General features: G+C 44.6%; 3 protein-coding genes across 3 annotated transcripts; 1 reads left to right on the forward strand and 2 right to left on the reverse strand.

Annotated features, from left to right (window-relative positions):
- Nucleotides 1–83: 83 nt before the first annotated feature.
- Nucleotides 84–2233, reverse strand: LOC118413153 (crystal protein-like). Its single transcript, XM_035816347.1, has one exon. It carries the CDS (start codon nucleotides 1834–1836, stop codon nucleotides 169–171), a length of 1668 nt encoding a protein of 555 aa, XP_035672240.1. The 5' UTR covers nucleotides 1837–2233; the 3' UTR covers nucleotides 84–168.
- A 3811-nt stretch (nucleotides 2234–6044) lies between these two features.
- LOC118413155 (cytochrome P450 2U1-like) lies at nucleotides 6045–13822 on the reverse strand. Its single transcript, XM_035816348.1, has 7 exons — nucleotides 13322–13822; nucleotides 12321–12534; nucleotides 11545–12089; nucleotides 11054–11152; nucleotides 10425–10619; nucleotides 9739–9865; nucleotides 6045–6471 (listed from the first exon to the last, which is right to left on the reverse strand). The coding sequence occupies exons 1-7, from the start codon at nucleotides 13499–13501 to the stop codon at nucleotides 6287–6289; spliced, it is 1545 nt and encodes a 514-aa protein (XP_035672241.1). The 5' UTR covers nucleotides 13502–13822; the 3' UTR covers nucleotides 6045–6286.
- Nucleotides 13823–15367: 1545 nt separating this feature from the next.
- Nucleotides 15368–23059, forward strand: LOC118413146 (fibropellin-1-like). Its single transcript, XM_035816331.1, has 14 exons — nucleotides 15368–15475; nucleotides 15902–16016; nucleotides 16624–16904; nucleotides 17120–17221; nucleotides 17519–17632; nucleotides 17962–18075; nucleotides 18368–18481; nucleotides 18916–19029; nucleotides 19403–19627; nucleotides 20466–20594; nucleotides 21257–21376; nucleotides 21543–21656; nucleotides 22000–22077; nucleotides 22811–23059. Exons 1-14 carry the CDS (start codon nucleotides 15418–15420, stop codon nucleotides 22918–22920), a joined length of 1788 nt encoding a protein of 595 aa, XP_035672224.1. The 5' UTR covers nucleotides 15368–15417; the 3' UTR covers nucleotides 22921–23059.
- The last annotated feature ends 803 nt before the right edge of the window (nucleotides 23060–23862 follow it).

A 23862-nucleotide genomic window follows, 5' to 3' on the forward strand; every position in this document is an offset into this window, starting at 1 on the left:
TATATCTAATTCGTATCTAAAACCTAACTGACCTTACACATTGAAGACGCAAGGGACAGAATTTTTTTTTAAATTTGGTTTTATATTTCGCTGCACGTACAGTGTAAACACCACGTTTCAAAGAAGTAGAAACTAAACATGGTGTACTAGAAACAACACCAAATTTCCTCAGGTGTAAATGTCCTCTCTGTCCCAAAAGTCGCATTTTTCCTTCCGATAATCGTGCATCAGGCTGTTCTGCGGAGTCGTTATGTTCAGGATAGGATATCCGTTGTCCTTGCTGTACTTTGACCAGTTCAGGTTATCTGGTATGTTGAGGTAGGGACGGGGGGGATGGTGGTTTGGCTTGTTTGGGTCCCCTGTGTGTGCGAAGTTCCCGTAGTGGTACGCGATGGTGTCAGCCAGGACCTGCTCGTCAGGGGTCATGCTGAGGTTCGCCAGCGGCGCGGTTTGAAAGACGATTGGAATGTCCTCCCCGTGGCAGACGTAGCCGTTGCAGTATGGTTGGTCGTCCCAGGCATGTTTGAAGGACCAAACGTGGTCGAAGACGTAGAGCCAGACGTCGGGTTCTCCACCGGCGATGGCGCTGCGTGTGACGTTGCGGGTCGGACAGACCCAGACCCAGTCCGTCACGGCCTGGGAGAGAACAGGCCGATAGTCTGAAGATGGTGGCGGGTCATATTCACGAAGGGCCTGGCCTGCCTTTAAACGCATAAAGGCTACAGCAACGCCGTCCAGTTCAAGTTTTGTCATCTTGCCTTTGAACGCGCCAAGTATGAATAAGATAGCTTCTTCGCTTACTGTGCCTATGATAAACGGCTTTTTTTGAAACTGTCCTTTTGCAAACTTCTCCACAAGTTCTTCGGTTAGAATATCGCCGTCAAAGTGGGGTCCCCACTGCACAAACAACTCAAAGAGACGAAACGGGTTGGCGATGAAGCTGCCTGACTTACCCTGTGCATCTAAAAGTTCGGCTGTGGTTTTGGAACGGATACACTTGATGTCGCCGTGCGAGCAGTTCAGCTGTTTGGCGAAGTGGTTTCCGAGTCGAATGGCGTCGGCGCGAGACTTGTGATAGATGGTGAAAGGTACGCTCAACATGATGCCCTTTTCGAACAAGTCCGCAGACCCGTTGTACGTCATCAGAATACCGACTGAATCGGACCCGGCACTCTGTCCGAAAATTGTGACATGCTTTTTGTCTCCTCCGAAGTTGCCGATGTTTTCCTGTACCCACTTTAAAGCCAGGATCTGATCCAGTGTCCCATAGTTCCCTGTCGCGGCGTCTTCCCCCTCGCCGGCCACCAGGAAACCCAGAGCCCCGAGTCTGTAGTTGGTTGTCACAACAACGGTGTTTGTTTTATTGGCCAGAAAGCGTCCGTCGTAAATGATGGCAGAGCCGGTACCTGTCTCATAGCCACCTCCATGGAACCAGACCATAACGGGTAGCTTAGTGGTAGAATTTGTCAGGACAGTGCGTGGAGCAAAGATGTTGAGGTACAAACAGTCCTCGCTGATTTTCCCGTCCCTAGGACATACGAATTGGGGGTCATCATCGTCTGGCCCGCAGCCGCCCCGTACACATGCCGGGCCCGGGACGCTGCCGTCGCGGATGTGCGGTGCCCACGATCCCGTGAACGGTTTGGGAGGTTTCCAGCGGAGCTCGCCAACTGGAGGTTGTCCGAAGGGCAGGCCGAAGACGACGGCGCCTTCTTCTATGTACACGCCCCGCACGTCTCCGTACTGCGTGTGGAAGATAGGGCCGTGGTCTGTGGCGGACATCCCCGCCACAACCGCGAACCAAACTACAAGCTGGGGAAGGGGTAAGCTAAGCATGGCTGATCCACCGAGCAGCCAACTGCGTGGAGTTTGTGACACCAGGACTGACAAATACCTGTTCGTACCGCTGGCGTCTTACGTGTATGTTTGAAGACATTAATGAGTAGCCCCATATCACCAAGCAGGTCCAAAAGGTCTCTTTAGCGACCTACTGAACTTTTGACATCCCCTCACCACCATCTATAGAAGAATGTTCAAATGCTTTGTGGGTAATGTGTCTATTCTAAAAAGTCTCCAGACTGGGACAAAGTTTTTGAGGAAAAGATTTTAAGATCACTTTGGCTATGTTCCCATTTTGAGGCATCCACTTCGCCACTCAACTGTGAGGTCTGCAGAACAGTCTTTTTCGCCTATCGGGATTTACATGGTTAAGTGGGCATCGACGCTTCAACATTGATAGTGGGGTGTAGCAGTAAGATACCAAAAGTGACTACTTCAGGGTACGATCTACAAAGTATGTAATAATGAGCTTAAATTTGTCTGCTCGTTCTCTTTTAAAAACAACTTTTATTTGATACCCAGCGGAAGTCATCATATCGCAGCAGGTGCACCGAAGTTAGCGGCAATTCAGGCGCAAATTCAAGCCGAGCGACCGAAAATCGAAATCAAACTACTGCAGTCACAAAACTGACGTATTAGGATACTTTCCACCAAAGTTTCCGCCTCGTTGATCGAAGTACACCATCGGCTTTGTCAAGTACTGTGACGCACTACTTCATGCCCGAACTACTATTGACACGGGGGCGCGGATAAATACTCAGTGTCCTGCGACCTTATGGACATGTTTTGGTAGATAGCTTTGGGGTTAAAGAGTAAGTGTCTTACAACATATAACAACTTTTCACCTAGTTTTGCCCATTATTGTAAAAGCAATACTTGAAAGTTTGTGTCTGGTTCGTTGGGTTCCGAAATGACCCCAGCAAATTATACATCATTTACTACGTAATATGAAGAAATTTCAATAAAATAACAGGCATTCCTCATCATCGCTGTTATAGAAACAAGTTATAGTTGCTTAGAAGTGTAGAACCACGACAAATTTTTGGAAATAGATATAGCATTTTAGTGTAAAACAGTTTTACATTCTGCATAAATTATGATAATTAGAACTGCTTATTTATGCTAATGCAGGTGAAAATGTTTCTAAACAAGTAAGAAACAATATATCGAATGTTTTCTCTGGAAATTTTGGCAGGATTTAGGAATTTATATCTGTCACACGTAGTGGTGCGTACCTAAAGCCCGGACTTGGAATTGGACCTAAAAATGTTTAGGTCCAAGTCCAAAGAAACCTAAATGTCCGGAACCAAGCCCGGACTTGCAGAAATCTGTCATTTATATTCCTTTTTTTTTGGTCTAAACCATCTAAAAAACTTTCCATAGACAGTGAGATTTACACTTGAGAAAGCCAAAAAACATTTTGTGTTTACACTGGCTGTATATAATTTGCATATATTTTGAACATTGCATTTCAATGCTAACATGAAATTTTATAATAAAGTTCATTGCAAATTCTTGCCCATGGTCTCATTGCAGGTAATATAAAAGATTCAAACAGTGTAAAAACAATATCATAAGTGTCTACTCTAGTCTAAAGGTAGTAGAAACTAACTCTAGATTCTGGGTTATTGGGTTCGACTCCTTAAGCTTTTTCGAAGACAGTGGAAGACGAAAGATCCTACCTTTTCTATTATGTGTGGGTTTTGTGATGTTAGAAGGAGAACTGTTTTCTTTTTGTCAGTTAATGTGGGGAAGTTTGGGTGGAATTTGATGGCCTCTTTGAACATGCACCATCCCCCTCCCCCCCCCCCCTCCAAAAAAAAATTCTAGTTCACATAATATGCAATGACGGGTTCAGGTCCGGACTTAAAGTCCGGACCTGAACCTGAACTGCTGGACTTGAATCCGGACCTGAACCTGAAAATGAGTTTAGGTACGCACCACTAGTCACACGGGTTACTTCGGATAAGCTCTATGATAATAACGTAATACTCCTCGGTGTATAATTGTGTCATAAGGCCTTGTCCTTTGCTATGACCAGCGAATAAATCTACCTAGCGAGCGAATACACATCGAGGCAGGTCATTAAGCCTTGGCAGTTTTTAGGTGCTATGTTCCTTATGTTAATCGCAACAACATACAAATACATGTGGATCACAGCGTTACGTATAACTAAGACATACCACAGTACGCCCGTTAACCACAGTAAGTACGGGATGTTGCCGAGGACCGGCCAGGCCCATGGTCCGGGCGGGAGGTTTCTGTGACGCTGCAGGTACAAGGTGAGTTGCTTCAGCGTTCTTTCTGAAGGGTATGCGGTTGACTTGAGGTTGCCCACTGCTATAATGCCCACGTACAACCACACTCTGCTATCAGCTACTTTTCAAAATAGGGTAGGACAACAGGCAGGTCGACATGGCCACCAGGATCGTCGGAAGATCCACGAAGTGTCGGGCCGTCGCCGCGGTCTCCATTAGAACACTCATCTCACACCTGTTCCACGGCGGTTGTGAGGTAGGTGTGCGCGCTGGCGTTATCAGCTCACCGGGTTAAACCGGTCAGGCGGGGAAAGAGCGCCGACCCTTCCCCGAGTGACCGTATACAGTGTATATACATACCTTCTGCAGGGGACAAATATTTGCTTTGCCGAGGCACCGCTGTTATTGTGGGACCGACTGTGCTGATAAACAGCCGCAGGTAGAAACTGGGTCAAAGTTGGCGGACGACCTACCCAGTAAGCTGGCTTAAGGTACGGTGAGACCGTGGGAAATCAAATACAATGGTACGACCATCAAAACTGCCCGTTGGAAGAAAACCTCTCAGAGGACCGATTGGATCTGGTCTTTACGGACAGATGATTACTGCAGACAGATTATCTAAAGGACCACAAAATATTTTCACTTCGGCCAGTTGGTCTTTAAGTAGAGGTGGTCACATGTACAGGTTTGACTGTAACTACATTAATAGACCCCATCACGAGAAAAAAAAGTCGTTAGATTATCTATATAACGTCAGCTTATGAATAACACAGGTAGCAATATCAATAACAACAGTTGGCTGCATTCGTACAAATGGAATTTTATTGAGAATTCATTCTGTTAACAAAATTCTGTAATGACCTTATTCCATTTATAACTCATTCGATATGAAAACGGCACGGCTCCGAATTAAATAGGGTCTTTTCAAGACGATTTCCTATATATAACTGTGACTAATGCCACTTTCAAGCAGCAGCAAATTATCTAAAAAAAATTAAATCTCAAATTCATTAATACAAATCTTTTAAGATTAAAAGCTCTTTTCTGCAAAGTTACACATTTTGAGGCGATGTTTTCCGCTTTCATGAACGCAGTTACAACTGTATTGGTGTATATTCCCAGGGTCATTGCACATCCTGCAAACACGGTAAATATTTGAGCACATGTACGGTTACTGATTACTGACGAAATGTAAAAATAGCCTTCACCCAACGAATAGGGGAACATGCTTCCATTGCGTAGCTAGTAACCTCGACTAGCTTGTCTTGCCTGTCCAAGAGGAATTTGCCTTTTGCACAGACTTTGCGGCGCTACACAATTCGTAAATTGATTCGAATTAGACGAATAGCAAAGTTGAAACAAACCTGAGTGGACAATATGGCTACCACTTGGACTGGTGGAGTGAACTGCACTTCATCATTTTATCAATGATTGTTGTCATTTTTCGTCTCAGAAAGAAGAAAAATTGGTGGCTAAATGCAAAGAAATAAGACCCTTTCCATTGTTGGTTGACGCGTTTGGGTAGTCTCTGACGGACGTAGGTTATTGAAAAGTCTCTACCAGGCTTATTGGTTATTGGAGCAATAGTAGAAATTGACCAAATAGACGGAATAGTGCGCAAAAGGAGTTATACTGCCATAGTAGTTCATTTGGCTACCTAGTTTGCAATATTTGTTTTCCAGAAACCCCATGGAGTCTGGTAGGGACTATAAATCATTTGTTGTTTTCTTTTTTTTAGATCCTCCCATGGTCCGTAGCCATGGGCTTTATTTTTTTGTTTACAATATTACAAAGAATAATTTGGTGTTTGTAAATTGATACACGCCCAGCCAGTGATGCTTATGGTAGCAGGACACAGTTTTCAGCCTATGTGGATTCTATACTAATTTGAGGGCCACAGGGTGATTGTTTTCGACATGGTAAAATGTATAGTAGGGTGCACTAGAGAAATGCGAAAAACGAATGTGTTTGAATCTAGGGTACAGCCTCCAAAATGTCTTAAGAAATCTTATGACGCAATCTTTGAAATAGCACTCTGTGGAGATCAATATTGAACTGCAGCAGGCTCATCAAGAGGCAGTTGCATAAGAAGGCGCCTGTCCTGCGGCTTTCTACACAGTCTTCAGGTATGTCCGTTGTACTGCTTTTCGTCCTTTCCGTGTTCTTCTAACTTGAACCTAGTATTGGCACTAACCACGTGAGACAGCACACAGGTCAAAAGGGTGCGGCATGTTGATCAGGGCGGTCATGTTGCCAACGGACGACGGTGTAGGGGCGCCCTCTGGCAGTTGGAAGGTGAAACGCTGCATCAAGGAAACGTACAGCAGGAAAAGCTCCATCCTGGCCAGCTGTTCTCCCAGGCACACTCGAGGACCTGTAGTTTTTAAGCGCACCAATTTCAAAAATTATTCGTGGCAAATTGCTGCAAGCAAGAAAACAGAAAGCGACAAAATTACGAGAATAAAATACATTGTGGGGCGCCTAAATTCCATGAGCATTGTAGTGGTAACTAGAGTTCCACGAAACACATACCTTCGCCAGACAATCAAGGGTTGTTATGGAGAATGCCTTTATCAATGACTTAAAGGTTTTATAGCTTCTCAAGTTATGTTATCCGCACTCACACACACTCACACAGAGCCCGCTGCAGTACCGACGAAAGATACCGAGCGAACCATTTTCAAACTCAACCTTTGTTTCTGCGACCGCTACTCAATACCAAGTATCATGAAGATCCATCAATCAGTTCTCCAGTTATACTGCTGACCTACATAAAGACTCACCTAACACTATGGCTTAAGCCTTAACCAAAAGTATAATCTTCTTGGCGAAGGTAATGAAAAGGCCACAAACCACCAAGCTTCCACTTTTCCCTGCCACATAAGCATCACCAAAATAAGGGGGAAAACACCCCTTCACATCAAAATGGAGAAACCCCTTCCCATAGTGCACAAACAAACAACATGGCGCTTGCATTTAGTGAGAACTAATAAACAATGTGTTAGCAACAATAACATCTATGTTTTGCTGACACAAATATGTCATGACCTCCACAAGCCTGGAGCACAGATGTAGTTACCGACACTGAGCACTGATTGTCCAGAAAAGAGGTCGATTGAAGGATTTACACATTCTTCTAATTATCATGTAAATTAAGCCCCGATTTGCATACAATACATTTCAGGATTTTAATCATTACCTAAGGTATGTACATACCAAAAATAATGCAAATCCACCAACCCCTCCTAGACTTATACTCTACCAAAGATAATGACAAAATCGCCCGGTGCAGTACAAAACAAGCCGCCAGGAGGCCAAAATTTGCACTACTTAATCCCTGCCCAGAGACGTATCCACTACCCAAAAAGCGTAAACCTGACACTTCAGGATAACTATAACGCCAACTTCGACACTCCGCTGCAGTACCGCAACTTGTCGCCAGGATGCCCATTATCGAACTTGACCGTGGTTTTCCAAACCCCTAAATAACTACCGAATATAATGCAAAACGATCCACAGCGTCAAAAGTTATCTTGTACGCAAATACACACACACACACACTCACCCCGCTGCACTCACGACAGAAAGCGCCAACAGTACCATTTTCGTACAAAACCTTGCTATACGCAACCGCAACTCAAATACCAAATATCGCGACATTCCATCCACAGCTACCAAAGTTATTTGAGATTGACCTATATACTGGGACACAAAAAAATTTTCTAACCACTAGAGTTCCACGAAACACATACCTTCGCCAAACATTCAAGGTTCGTTATGGAGAATGCCTTTATCAATGACTTAAAGGTTTTATAGCTTCTCAAGTTATGTTATCCGCACACACACACACACACTCACACACTGAGCCCGCTGCAGTACCGACGAAAGATACCGGGCTAACCATTTTCAAACTCAACCTTTGTTTCTGCGACCGCTACTCAATACCAAGTATCATGAAGATCCATCAGTCAGTTCTCCAGTTATACTGTTGACCTACATAAAGACTCACCTAACACTATGGCTTAAGCCTTAACCAAAAGTTTAACCTTCTTGGCGAAGGTAATGAAAAGGCCACAAACCACCAAGCTTCCACTTTTCCCTGCCACATACATGTAAGCATCACCAATATAAGGCCCGGAAAAACACCCCTTGACATCAAAATGGAGCAACCCCTTTCCCATAGTGCACAAACAAACAACATGGCACTTGCAAAGTGAGAACTAATAAACAATGTGTTAGCAACAATAACATCTATGTTTTGATGACACAAATATGTCATGAACAACACAAATCTGCACCACAGATGTATTTCAACACTGAGCACTGACTGTCCAGAAAAGAGGTCAATTGAAGGATTTACACATTCTTCTAATTATCATGTAAATTAAGCCCTGATTTGCATACAATACATTTCAGGATTAATCATTACCTAAGGTATGTACTTACCAAAAATAATGCAAATCCACCAACCACTGCTTGATTTACTCTCTTTCAAAGATAACAACAAAATCGCCCACTGCAGTTCAAAACAAGCCGCCAGGGGGCCCAAACTTACACGATTTACTCCCTACCCAAAGACGTATCCACTAGCCAAAAATCCACAACCTGCCACTTCAGGATAACTTTAACGCCAACTTCGACGGTCCGCTGCAGTACCACAACTTGTCGCCAGGATGCCCATTATCGAACTTGACCGTCGTTTTCCAAACCCCTAAATAATTACCAAATATAATGCAAAACGATCCACAGCGTCAAAAGTTATCTTGTACGCAAATACACACACACACACACTCACCCCGCTGCACTCACGACAGAAAGCGCCAACAGTACCATTTTCGTACAAAACCTTGCTATACGCAACCGCAACTCAAATACCAAATATTGGGACATTCCATCCTCAGCTACCAAAGTTATTTGAGATTGACCTATATACTGGGACACAAAAAAATTTTCTAACCATAACATGACCTTCTTGGCGAAGGTAAAAAGGTAGCCTGGATTCCATACCCCAACCTCAAGATATATCTTTCGTGTTGGTCAGTGGGAGGAGAACCTAGGATTGATGGCCACTCTCACCACAGGTAGCCAGCTACAACACACCACAGTTGGTCAGCAGGCTATCACAGTAGCGAATCAGCTACGTTATGGATTCAAAAAGTACAGTTGGGGGTCTTTAACCAATCATGGCAGGGGTGTAATTACCTCCTGCTGATCCTGTGTTGTTCTATTGGTGGGGGTTTTTGCCCACTATAAGGTGCAAAATTGAGAAGAGTTCCTATCCCATCCGGCCAGACCCCTGCACGATAGATACTTGAGATCGGGCTGGGGTTTGGTAACCAGGCTAGTAAAAAGGCAGCATTTGCGAGCAAAAACGTAATGGTTACCCTCATATGTTCCAACAAACTACAGCAAGTGCTCTGTTTATCATTCAAAACACATTCATATGGTAACCTACGCCTCCAGCTCTAGAGATCTGTCCTGCCACTTGCTACATTCTGTAATCGAAACCGAACAATACAATGTGTCTGCTACACCACAAGTAACGCCTGGTCCAGATCATAGGAGAAGCGGAAGTTAAGATGAAAAGGAGCAAAAACAATTAGTTTGAAAGTTATCATAATTGGTGTCACTTCCAACTCACCGACAGAGAACGGGATGAGCGCCTCGTGTTTGACGAAGTTCCCGTCCTGATCCAGGAACCTGTCGGGGTTGAACGTCCGTGGCTCCGGGAACAGCTGAGGGTCCATGTGCACCGACCAGATATTGGACTGGTAAAACACGACATAGATTAGGTTATATTTCGCATGTTTATTTATCTATTTTTTAAAGTTACTTAATCTTACCAAATTTGTTAAAGGATCTACATAACAGGTGACTATCACCTTTTCAAATTTTGACGAATTATTTTGGCGACGCCTCAGGGGCAAGGTACCTACCACTAAAAAGCACGACCATAGCATGTCCAAAAACACGTGTTATCAGAAGCACAAGTTCTGTTGCAGCACCGTAGAAAGCCGCTAAGAGGCCCATGATCAAATTTGACCTTCCTTTTCCTAATCCTGCACACCAATCAAATATCCACAGCTTCTCGACTTATGTCCGCAGAAATGCATGGACGATGAATAAATGATGAATTCCTGGAATTCCACCAAGCGGGACAATATTGCTAGCCTAACTTTGAATTACAACAGAAGCTCCCGTTCGCTTCATAGCCTTACATGTCATGATCAATCCTTTTTGTGCTATGTTCTAGTACAAAAATTATCAATCAAAAAGAGAAATAGTTCACTAGCGAATATGATTGATGGCTGTCACATAAACACGTACCAGGATGGACACGTCGGCGGGGATGGTGTAGCCTTTCAGCGTAGCTTTTCTGGAGGGGGAATGCGGAACGCCGAGCGGTACTGCCGAGTTGATGCGCTGTACTTCCGCTAGGGTCGCTGTTGTGTAGGGCATCTTGTCCCGGTGGGAGTAGGACGGAACAGCCTGTCCCAGGACAGAGTCGATTTCTCCATGCACCTGTAGCCGGGACAAGAAAGCAGTATAAAAAGATTTGTGAATAACATGATAATGGCCGAATACTTCTCTGATGCTAGAAAAAGGCGTCGTGCGTCGAAAAACAGCAACAACAGAGAACTTGCCTTTTCCTGTATGTCTGGATACAGCAGCATGTAGAGCATGGTATAGTAAAAAAAAACAGTATAATACACCTGGTGTATTATTTGCAGCCAGTAGGTACCCAATTTTTTTGTAATGAGTCTGATCATGATTTTCGTGCTTGAGGCACCTCCTCGAACACGGGACCCCCGTTTTACGTCCCTTCGTGATTCGTGAATTCTTGGTATAAAAAAGACTCATTGATAACATAATAATGGGTGAATACTTCTCTGATGCTGGAAACTAGGATCCAACTTTAAGGCGTCGTGCATCGAAAAAAACAACAAAGAACTTGCCTTTTCCTGTATGTCTGGATACAGCAGCATGTACAGCAGAGCCCAGCACATGGTCGTAGCAGTGGTCTCGGTACCAGCCAGGAACAGGTCCATGATTATCTGTGATGGATTTTTCAAATTACACAATCGTGAAGGCGCTTCAGACAGACTGACGCTGTAATACAGGATACATTTGAGTTTTTCCCCTTACTCTGTTCCACCCTTGAACGGCTAGCTTCTTGAAAGAAAGAATTAGCCAAGTTTTACGATAACGATCGGACATTTGTCACTACATACTGGAGTACAGAGAGTTGCCACGGAGAGGACTAAAATGCCTATTGATACAGCATAACATGTCGTGCTGCCCCTACGGCTGATTAAAAGGCTATGGGACTACTACTACTACTACTATTACTACTACTGGAGTACAGTACAGAACACATACTCTAACTAGGTGATAAATATGTCGAAGCGAAACATCATATGAGCAGTAAGAAGATGGTAGGCCAAACCTCCTGTAGCTGTTTGTCCGTGAAGCCATTCTGTGTCTGGTCTCCTCCAGCGTGTCGCTGTTCAAGTAGGAAGGCATCGATGAAGTCACGGATGTCGTTAGGGTCAAAGGTCTCCCTGTGCGTCTCTATCTGTCCTCTACAGTACGTCTGGAGTTTGGACGTGCTTTTTGCCAGTTTCCTTTGTTCCGGCGACCCGAAGGGGAGGTGGCGAAGCACGGGGTGAATGTTGGCCAGCAGGTCCTCAGCTGGCCTTACGTCTACATTATCGTTCAGTACCTCAATCAGCCACAAAAACTCGGGGTCGCCAAACTCGAACCGCTTCCCGAACACGATGGAGCAGATGATGTTTGAAACGGAATCCTGCATCAGGTGCTTGATGTAGAACGGCTGGCCGTCTTTCGCCACAAGTTCCTGACTAATAGCAGCGGCCTCCTCACAAATCTTCCCCTCCAGGCTCCGCTTGCCGACGCCGAAGTCTCGGAGGGTCTTCAGGGCAAATCTCCGCTGCTGCCTCCAGTCCGGACCGTACTCGGCGAACAGAACGCCTGAATGGAATTTGATGTTGTTTCAACTAGTTTTTAAAGCCTTTCAATCAATCAAATGGTTTATTCGCTAAAAAGGCGTTGTAGTCAAGGGCTGAATCATTTCCTCTTTACAAGCAAAGCATTGCACTACATCAACTTCCCACTGAAAAATCGCCAAATTCACGAAATTGTGGAAACTAAAGGCAAAGTGCACTAGCATATATATGTATTTTTTTTTTAATGTTGCCTCACCTTTAGTTGCCTTGGTGGACGTCCCATCCCCGCGGGCATCGACAACCACTGCAGGAACTTTCCTGCTGGAAAAGTCCTCTGCCCTCCTGACCAGAACGTCGCGGATCGTCTGGTACCCGCTGACGACGATGTGCAGTTCCCGCGCGATCCAAAGGGACATGACGTCACCGTGCTTTTGGGATAGCTCGTACAGGACATCTGGGCCAAAGGCAGGCTGGTGGGCCGAAAATGAAATTTAAAAAAATTCAACATTGTTTTTTTTTTCCACACTAGCGGCAAACCGAAATATGGTACACGTCGATGAAATTTAAACATCCAGATAATAAGATACGTACGCCATAAAGCAGTTACTCAAGCAACTTGATATGATTTTGGAATTAAGCTCCCTTTAAGGCGTAACACTGTAGTGTTGTACACTAAGAACAAGCTGCATAAGACCGGGCTGACAAACTACATTTGCCCACACCTTCTTTTATCGATGACTTGTGTATGCCATTATGTTTTTTTTAACGTGCTTGAGGTGTGGCTCTCCTCAACCTCTGAGGTTACCGCTACGCCTCACGCATAATGTGACATCTACAGGTGGTGCAATTCGTAACACACAACTACAGAGCTCTAGATGACCCGCTGTTACCAGGAATGACAGTGACCTGAAATTGAAGAGCGGCTAAAATTGCAACTGGACATTCCTACCTGCGCCAGAAGAACTCCACTCTACTCTACTCTACTACTCTAGTCTACATTGATATCTGTTGTTTAGATCAACAAGATATCTATGTGCGACTTGTGAACTTTGATCAGCAAACTGGATAGATCGCAGACCACAAGCAAATCGTGACTTAAAAGTAACTCCATACACGATGCACTTTCGATACAAGTTCTGACAACAGAATGCAGTATATGGCGATGGGTGCAATTTAAACACCAGCCCATCTATCCACGAGATAGTATCAATAACAGTGGGTGTTTATACAAGGTGACTTTACTGTCACCACACGTACCGCTTTCGAAGCCAAATACGGGATGTTGCCGAGGACCGGCCAGGCCCAGGGTCCGGGCGGGAGGTTTCTGTGACGCTGCAGGTACAGGTAGGACAGCAGGCAGGTCGACATGGCCACCAGGATCGTCGGAAGATCCACGTAGTCGCGAACTGTCGCCGCGACCTCCGCCAACGTGAACATTTTGTAAGGCTTGTGTCCGACGAAGACTGTCTATGACCGTACGGTGGTTTGGAGTTTTCGTGTCGAACTTTGACCTGCGGGACAAACCACTACGGAAACAGGGGAGCCTATCGTAATATCGGAAGTTTTTATGTCGGCATACATTTGCATAGAATCAAAATACCTGCTGCGAAGGTGTATCTAAAAATGAACCTATCAAAATTTGGTTCATAGGTTGGTTTGAAATGTAATGGAGAACGAAAATGTTTCGAAGAAAATATGGAAGGACCCCAGGACAGTGACCGTTAGAACGATGACCCTTAGATCCTGGTTATCCATTAATATCAGTCATGTCAGTTGTTCAACTGGTGATTACCCTTCAAGGATTGGAATCCAAGGGACCAGCTGTTGAAAATGGGGCAAATCATGATAACTTTAGATCCAACCTCTGCTTGAAGAGTAAATGGATGTTCCTCGGTCGAATGTTTACATTTCTCCCACCATGTTTCAATACTTTTCTTGCTCGCATTTGTATGTTTAGGGGAGACGTAACCATTCGAATTTTCCCCAGTAATACATACAATCCAATGGGAGAGTTGAGGAAACAAATATGCAATTATCTCAAGAATAAAAAGTTCAAGCCATACAAACGTACCCTCAAATTATAGCCTACTATGTCCAGTCTCATCAAATTTATTTGCCAGAATTTCTAAACGGCTAGTTTTTAGATACACCGCCCTAATCAGAGCCCTTGGGTGGGTCCTTTTGGCTAAAAACAGCATCATCCAGGGGATGATACCACTGTCTCATGCCAAAAAACCCCAACTGGTTAAACTTTAAAGGTCAGTATTTTATAACCGATTCAACAAGTTTAGGGTCTTTCCTACCGCTCCCACCCCCAAAATGCCCAGATTTAACAAAAATCCCACCAAGAAAGGATTTTCAATGGTTTAAAGCAGGCGCTAATTGTTGCGTCTCCCCTTTAGACCGAGTAGGGCAGGGTGGAATCGGTCTGTCTGCAGGGATCTGCACTGGGAATACTGGACAATCAGACGAATTCAAAGCGCCATAGGGTCAGTTCTGTGCCGTGCATCACATGACGTGGTCACCTGTTATCAGACAAGTCTCAATTGAATATTATTTTTAAAAATTCTTCACGCAAATGCACGTCGGGTCTAAATCTTATTTCACGAAATGTTGGATTCCATTTTTGATAACTAAACTCTGAACATAAGAGATAAACAGCTGTACATTTAATACAGGTCCCAGTCTTCCCGGTTAGACTGGCTCAGTGACTGACAGAGTGGCATTTGCATCCTACTATCCGTTTTCTTCCGTAGCCATTTGTTGGTTCGTTAGTTTGTTACCAAAGCAGAAAACAAGAAAAATGACTGGATATTTCCTGTGATTTTTGTAGTCAAAATCTTTAGCGCAACTGACACATAAGCCCTCTAACAGCTTCTCAAACTCCACGCCCTCTAACAGCTTAATTCAAAACTACATAGAACATTGCTACTTGCGCGCCGAGGTAGTGTGATGAGGATAAACAAAAGAATTACATTTTGTCATGGCAGACTTAATCGGAACTTCATAGGATTCGAATAAGCAAGCTAGAGCACCTAACTGCTAAATATTTTGCCCTATACTATCGCGAAACTCTTTCTTTTTGTGGGATCTTTTTGCTTAGAAGGTTGTCCAATCTGTCCCCACTGCTTCAGGGCCTGGCCGGCCGCCCCGTGAAATTGTTACCAAGGTCGACGTTTCACGTTTGGCCATTAGACCTCCGTCAGTGCACATACACTAGTGTAGCTCGATCGCGTCTCACCGGTCAGCTGCGTGGTTCCCATGGCCCTACACCCCACCGTAACCTTGTCGCGCACAGTACACAGCACATCGCGCACATCACGGCTCTGTAGTCAGCCCAACAACCAGTCAGGATGTGGCAGCTCCAGCTCTTCATCGCGGCTGTCGTCGTCTGCACGGCCGCGTCACAAGGTCTGTACAAAATGTGGTATTCTTTAATGATGGGAGGCAAGAGTACAGGAGGTTTAGGGGGATGTACAGCACTTTTTCTCATAACATATGGTTCGCTAAATAAAATCTAAGTTTCGACGTGTTGCGTTGACAATGTGTGTGGACGTATCCTGTAATGTCTGCACTAATTGACCTGGGTTTGGTACGTTTTAAGAACAGCTAGTATTTTTCAGCGCAAAGTAGACAAACAAGATAGCAAAACGACAACCTCCACTGCAGTTCTGTAATGAGTCGCCGGGGGGGGGGCAACTTATCATTTCAAGGTCTTATCAAGACCCCTCCACATTGATGTCAACACAGTCCATTCAGGCATTCTCCAGTTACGTCTTTCATTCACATTCCTAAGCACACACACATTAGTAACATCTCTGCCTCTCTTATCTGAAGCTCAAAAGGTGTACCTCACCACGTCCAAGGGTTGGGCGTTTTTCAAGATTCGCGTCACCACCGGACAGATGACCAACGCCAACGTCAAGGCCACGTGCGAGGCGGCTGGGATGAGGTGATGATGATGATGATGAATGTTTTGTTTATCATTATAATGTCATCGCAGCCAACCGGCAGAATTGTGACAGTTTTACCTTAGATTTAAACCAACAACGCCCACAAATGAATATATGTTTCTGGCCAAGCGACGCACTGATCGTTGATACATGATGTAACGTCACATGGATATTCATCTTGGCAAACAAGAATTGTTATGCAAAGATATAAGTTGTACAAATATGTCAAAGCCCTGCACTCAAACTAAGAGTTTTGATTAGATTTTTATCAGTAGCCAAGACAATACAGTAGACAAGACGGGGATTTTTTTTTCTTCTTGCATACAAGGGAGGGAAAGGGATTGCAGTCGTAAAGGGAAGAACTGTAGACATTGAATATGCGTATATAGCTATAGTATGATCCTATTGCTCTCCAAACAGAGGATGCCGGAAAAGATTGTGCCCTTTTCCTTATATGACGCCCTTTTTCTGTTGGCTATTCTCGCCAATAGGGATAGCTGACAGAAAAAGACGAAACATTGAAGGAAAAAGTCACGATTTTCTCCCCATCAGCCTCTGCTTAGAGAGTATGAACCTATAGGCGTTGACTTGTTCACTTGTTGACAGGTACCCGTGCCACCAATCCGGGACCTCCTGCACCTCCCAGTGGGACTCGGGCTGCATCGCGTACGACGATCCCGGCGGCAGGTGCACCACGCACAGTGTCCTGACAGAGAGCCTGTGCGGAAGCCAGGTGGACCCCAGGGCCTGCCAGCCCCTCGATGACACCTTTGTGTACTTGCCTCACGGGTTCAATTATGATGACAGCGCCTGGGGAGTGGACTACGACACGTACTCGTGGGATCTGCAGGGAGCGTACTACCACAACATGTACGCACTGTGTGCAGGTAAGGGGGATCGCGTGGCGCAGCGGCAGCGTGTTTGGCTCGGGCTCGGGGCCTACTATTGGTGTTACTATTTTCTGTAAAAGCTTCCCCAGCTTATGGCAAGAGGAGCACAAACACTATGGGTAGGGGCCAGTTATAGCCCTGGACAGCAGAGTTTGTGTCACACAGACTGGCTCATTTGTAACCAACAATACTTGTTCTCTGTCTCCGTACAGTTGGAGAGGCTTTGTTAGACTTTCCATGCATGAACGGAGGAACTCCCGTCAACTTCGTCTGTCAGTGTCCGCCATGGGCGACAGGATACAAGTGTGAGACAGGTCAGTTCTCAAGTTAACTTCGAGATACGCGAATTCTTCCTCCGTCTTGAAAAAAAAATTAAAGGGCCCTTAAACTCTACCTGACATGGATAGGACATTGATAGACATACGAGGAGAGACATGAATGCAATCGAGGGTTGCAAACGTAACTCAAGCGACGGCTATGTTCAGGCATGCATGAAAAACACTAAGATTTCCCACCGCGAATGGCTGGCTAGTATCAGAAACCGTCACGATTTTGCTACCGTGTATGTGCTTGGAGATTTATGTTCTACGATATGTCCGTATGTTTTTCAGACATGGTAGACGAGTGTCTCAGCTCCCCGTGTCTGTACGGAACGTGTGAGAATCATCCGGGACACTACACCTGCCGATGTGACCCGGGATGGACAGGCGTGCACTGCGAAACAGGCGAGGAATATGTTCACTCACAGAAATCATGTCTCTGTACGAGACTAAAATCAGACGACTGCGAAGAGTGCTAGATTTCTGAAATATTTCATGGACAGTGAAAGGCAAAGACCGAAATACTCACTACTTTCCTACTTCCATTTATGCCTCTAATTGAATTCGTTATTTTCGTATGGTGGATGGGGTGCTTTCATTAGAAAAGGTTCTTAATGACCTTATTTAATTAGCTAGACCTCATTAGTTTTCAAAATGAAACTACATATTGCATTAGATTAAGGTTCGTAGATTTTATTCATAAGACATGTGTATCATTCTTTGTTATAATTCAGACATAGACGATTGTCAAAGCTCGTCCTGCCCACAGAACGCCACCTGCATCGACAAAGTCAATGGTTACACATGTCAGTGTGCACCTGGATGGACCGGAGATGCTTGTCAGACAGGTAGTTTTTTTTACCAAGAACGTCACATCTCTTAATTGAAATGAAACAAACCGTTGTTATTTCTCTGTATTCCCTCCAGGGGACATTGATAAACATCAGTTATCTACTCTCACCATATTGTTTTCAAACTTGGATGTCACAAACATATCCTATCAAATGTTCTCGACCTGTACAGCGTTGTTTATGCTGAGGTAGTCATATTTTACAATATCCTAGATTTTCTAAATGTACCCTGAAGATCCAAAAAATATTTTGCCCCAAAAGACTTTGTTCACAAAGTTTCTATCCACAGACATAGACGAGTGCAGCAGCTCACCTTGTCCTGTGAACTCCACCTGCGTTGATGGTGTTAACGGCTACACCTGTCAGTGCGCGCCTGGATGGACAGGAAAGAGCTGTGAAACAGGTGACTCCAACTATCTCAAAATGATGATGATACCCCTTAAGGCTGTTACTAACATGGTTTTATGGTATTCAGATTGAGATGCAGATGTGGACATAGAATATAATATTCCCACTCTCTGTGCTTTGTTTGTTGAGAAAAGTACGTGTTCCAGTCGGACGCTATTTGGCTGGATAGCTGCTCCTGTGGTGAATTATCTATCCCATCGGCTTATTCGTAGAATTACTTTAGAGATATCCGAAAGGCGAAACAAAAGAAGTCTGGTGAAGACTGGTGATATTTACAGTTGTGCGTCAGCCTAGTAGAAGGACTAGGAGGAAGCGAAATACATCTGAGTCGATATTCTTTGAATGACGTGAGCCGTCTTACGCACAGGCTATGGCAATATTAGTTCCTGCTATTGTTACTTCATTGACCTATTCGCTTCATTACTGCAGAAATCGATGACTGTGCGAGCGGTCCGTGTTTGTCCGGAGGGGTGTGTGTGGATCACGTGACCGGATACAGCTGCGTCTGTTCTCCTGAGACAACTGGGGACAACTGTGAAACAGGTGGGTAACGTCACTCATTGTGTAACAAAGTTCAATATATAGGGAGTAGTTTCATTGGGTTGTTATTTCAACTTAGTATGCAACCACCTGCCGAGCTTTCGATGACCGTCTGTCACCTTCCTCAAGGTAAAGCTAAATGGTCCTATACCTCGCACTGCAGCTAGATGTCGCTGCTGCAGTGTGAAGAATGCGGCTCCATACAACATTTGTCTCGATTTGCTCCTTATTGATATTTTCACAATATTACAGTTTGAAACCACTGGCCTTCGACCTGATACAGTATCTCTAAATATCATGTTCTTAGAAACAATGGGTATAGGATACCCTCGGTTAAAGTTCTTGCTGGAAGCCTTCCTTTTTCTTCCTTCCTCAGCGCTCTACCCCGACAAGTGTTACCGGTTTTCGTCTGACAGCCTGTCCCATGAAGACGCCTCCACCGCCTGCGCCACCATGGGAGGACACCTAGCGGACGTGAAGGGACCGCAGGACCAGCAGCTGCTGGCTGACCTCATCAGCTTCGGCACCGACGTCTCCCATTGGACGTCCGTCAAAACGTCATCCGCTCTGTTTGTGTACAGCGATGGCTCTCACGTGTCTGGTGGGTTATCGACTGGGTTTACACGCCGTTTCGATTTGACTCAGAGTATGCTCCCATATCAAGAGCGGTCTGCCTACATGTGGAGCCTTCAGTCCCCTGACTGTTTGTTTACACAGATTCCACTGAGTCAGACTTCGGCGGAGTGTGTTCCAAATCGACTCCAAAAACGCGTGTGTAAACTCAGCCAATAATGCATCTTTGCGGCACTCGTTCTTGTCCTTGCCCTCCATCAGTGCTTTTAACTCCTGCTGTTGACTGACAAGGCTTGATAAGAAGTTTCGAAAGATCATGGATTCTGAAAAGTTTGTAAAACAAGATATGAAACGTTTTCATGCCCGAAGTTTTCTTATATATCAAGATTGATCTATACACCCTTGTCACAATAAGCCACTTCGCATATTCGAGTACGCATGCGCGGGCGACAGGGATTCTGGGTAACATGTCAAAGGTGAAGGCCCCTGAGACACAAACAGTCTCGTCTCTACCATTGTCTCGATTTGCGTAACAATGTCCGGCACTCGTTGAAGAGGTTCATCAGTCATGTATGCATACAGTTACAACAATTTTTTTCAATCAACGACTGTTTCGTAAAGGTACAGTACATTCCCCCTGACGAAGATGTGCAGGTAGACTTCGAAAATTTGGGAGGTATGTTCTGTACCTTTACAAAACAGTCATTGGTTGAAGAAAATTGTTGTAACTCAAAATGGCGGAATGTGTATAAATCAGGGGCCTTCACCTTTACTATATTACCCAGAATTTCTGTCTCCCGCGCATGCCTACTCAAATGTGCGAAAGGGTTTATTCCAATACGGCTGGGAACCTGTTTTGTTGTTAGGTTTGTCGACGTGGATGTCTCCCAACTCCTACCGTCCGCCTGACGTGTGCGTGCTGCTGGACAGCGCTGACATGTACCGCGGGAACTACCATCTATGTACTGAGGAACACAACTATGTCTGCGAATCAGGTAAGGTCTTTAGAGCTATATATCACATGTAGAAAGTGACAGGTCAGAAAATTGATTTAGTTTTATGAGCGAATTAATGGACCCGTATTATTCTTGTTTTCTTCTATTTGACAAACTCATGAACATCTAAAGCCTGGGGCACAACCCGCCGTAAGTGCAATTTGTCCGTACGTTTTTTGTGGAGGCTAAGTCCGCCACGTATTCCTCAAAACGTTCAGTCTGTACATGGCCGGTGCGTCGCCCGTACTGACACGTACGGAGGGCGAATCCGCAGCCCGAACGCAGAGAAAGTTCTGCATGCACTTAAATTTCTACGGCGTGTCTGCGTGCTCCCAAATCCGTGGGAATCGCCCCGTGTTCGTACGGAGACGGTACTTACCACTTACGGATACCAAAAGATTGCCCACGTTTTGGCACGTAGACAGCACGCACTTGCAAATACGGCGGGTTGTGCCCCTAGCTTTAGACTTTACCATTCAACACGTAAATGAACTTTGTTGTCACTGAGTGTTGAGTTTCTTCTGACGCAACAAAGTATGTCGATGGAAACTTGCTGGCAGATGTGCCTAACAGCGAAAGAGAACCTAAGGTCTAATTATAAGGTAAGATATAAAGCACGTAAAACGGGACATATAAAGATTCCGATGTTCCCTTGTCGCCAGGTTACTCGCCATGCCAGCCGAACCTGTGTCAGAACGGTGGGAACTGCTCCTCCTGCTTCGGCGACTCCCGTGTCGTCTGCGACTGTCTGCCTGGATACACCGGCTCCAAGTGTGAGATAGGTGGGACTGTTTCAACATATCAGGCTTTGTTTTCGAAAGTTATAAAAGGTAAAAAGCAAAATGCCGCCAAAGTACCGATAATCGTATGTTAGGGATCGTATGAATAATTAAAAGCACCCCTGGTGCAAGCAAACGTTGACATGCAGCTCTAATACATGTTTTGCAGATATAGACGAGTGCGCATCCTCGCCTTGCAGAAATGGGGCCACGTGCGTTGATGACGTGAACTCCTTCAGTTGTACCTGTGACCGAGGCTATACCGGGGTCTATTGTGAGCTGGGTATGGATGGATGCAAAACGTTCTAACCTGTGTTTACACTATCTCCCGCTGGCTAAGGTTAATGACCCTCTCCCCGAGGGCATCGGCAATATTGTAGGGCCGGCCGCTAGGAGCGCGATTTTAGTCAGGCTATAAAACGTTCCTGCATAACTCGACATTACATCGACTTTGAATTTGGCCAACTTTCATCGAAGAATGAACCGCCTTCCCTAAATGTTTTAATTGTACTGCTAATTGTTTGTTTTATACATTTAATAATCCTTTGCAACATTTCTTCTTTTATTCATTACTAGGAAATATCATCATACATGTGTTCTTTTATTCTTTATTACTTTCTCTTCAGATATGGACTTATGCAATCCAAACCCGTGCCCTTATAACTGGGTCTGTGTGGACCACACGTTCGAGATCCACTGCCAAAGTAAGACCCTTTATTGTCCTATAACATAGAATTTTGCCTAGATTAACATTTTGAATTTCACCTTGCGCAATCCTTTTGAAAGCGTAACGCTAGTTCACCTTTATCCGTAGCATAACCTTTATCCGTTCTTTTAAAGAACGATGTATTTAGGGGTATCAAGTCAACAGATGGTGGTTTGAAACTGCAATATTTTGAAAATAGCACAATTTGAAACTACCGTCCATCGACTCGATATTCCTGGATACCCTGTTTAGCAGCACAACGGATATAGGTTACCCCGCGGATAAAGGTGAACGAACGTTACATTCATCAAGAAAAGCAGACTGCCATGACCCGACAAGTCTATTCGTAGCTAGCCTACACCGAAATACCGAAAAAATATAATGTACTAAGGAATCTAGTCTAAACTTCCACAATGTCTATACCTTACCTGTAAAGCTGTTATCCTATCACACCGAATTGGAAGGTTCGGATTGCCAGATGTGTCCGTTTAGTCAAAGTTATGGTAAAGTGATTTGCAGGGTAGTAGCAGCATGTTCCCACAGAAGATGCCCGAGGAATATACGCTTTTGTAGTAGAATGACCGAATTCCTGACGGAATGTCCAATCAAAAGCATTGGAATGTCCGCCTTTCTCGATGAATGTACGCTTTCAAGAGGAAAGTCATGGTTTGGTTGGATGAGGTGTACTCCATGGGTTTTCTTGTCAACAAGTTGACGTCTTTCTTGTACAGTACCCACAGGGATGACTGCCAGGTCTTCATACTGTACGGCGTCCTCTTGCGGCCCCGGTTGGTACTGCAGGGAGGAGGGTATGACCGGCTTCTCCTGCATTCGTGGCTGACACGTGACCACACATGAACACCTGACTGAAGCTGCCAACTCCCATTGTATCAGTTTTTGGCCACTTGAATTTTTGTCTCAGATATTGTGGTTGGAGTAACGTTTCTTCTTCAAATCAAATAAATTTACTTAAAAATTTATTTCCGGATTATTTCATCTTTTAGTTCTACGCACCACACGCAAGGCCCCCATGCCACTAAACGGGGATCGCACTGCGCTCTCACTGCGACCTAAATAGGATAAGTGTAACCATTGATTTCATACTGGGTTGATCATACAGCATGTAAAAGTGTGACTGAGAGAACAGCAAAACACAAAAAGTGTAAAAAAAATTGTTTCTTTTTTATACAATTCGTTGAGCGATCTTTCAAATTTTAGTTCGCACAGAGAGCGCGACAAGAGTATAAATGGACATGTGATGAGTGAGTGAGATATTCCATGTATGATATAAGCGCATGGTTTCTTTCTCTGGACTGAAACAGTTTCTTCCGACCTGTACGCCGGTCCACGACAATGTTAACATATAGACTGCAACGAAATGGAAATACTTATCAGAAACAGAATTCACACTACTAGTGAGGTACACTGGTATTACTTGCCAAGCTGGCAACTACATTCATGGCTTCCATATTGGTGGTACTTTTACTGCTATCCGACAATTTTCACTTCTGCAACTATAGTCATCATGGGCTACTTCCCTTGTCTACAAGTACGATTATTAGTCTACAACACAACATGCTTGCCTATTTTGGTCTATCTGACCATCCTCGAACAGACAATTTTTTTCTGAATTCAGGCAAAAATTAATGAGCGCGCTGATGTCATCCATAAAATTTGCTTGATGTGGCCTTATAAAAAATCATGACAACATAGCGGCAATATTACCTTTGTCGTTAAAGGTACTTGGGGGGAAATTTTGTGAAATTATGGCATTTTGCCGGTT

This window comes from Branchiostoma floridae, chromosome 4, assembly GCF_000003815.2.
Source record: "Branchiostoma floridae strain S238N-H82 chromosome 4, Bfl_VNyyK, whole genome shotgun sequence".
Lineage (NCBI taxonomy): Eukaryota > Metazoa > Chordata > Leptocardii > Amphioxiformes > Branchiostomatidae > Branchiostoma > Branchiostoma floridae.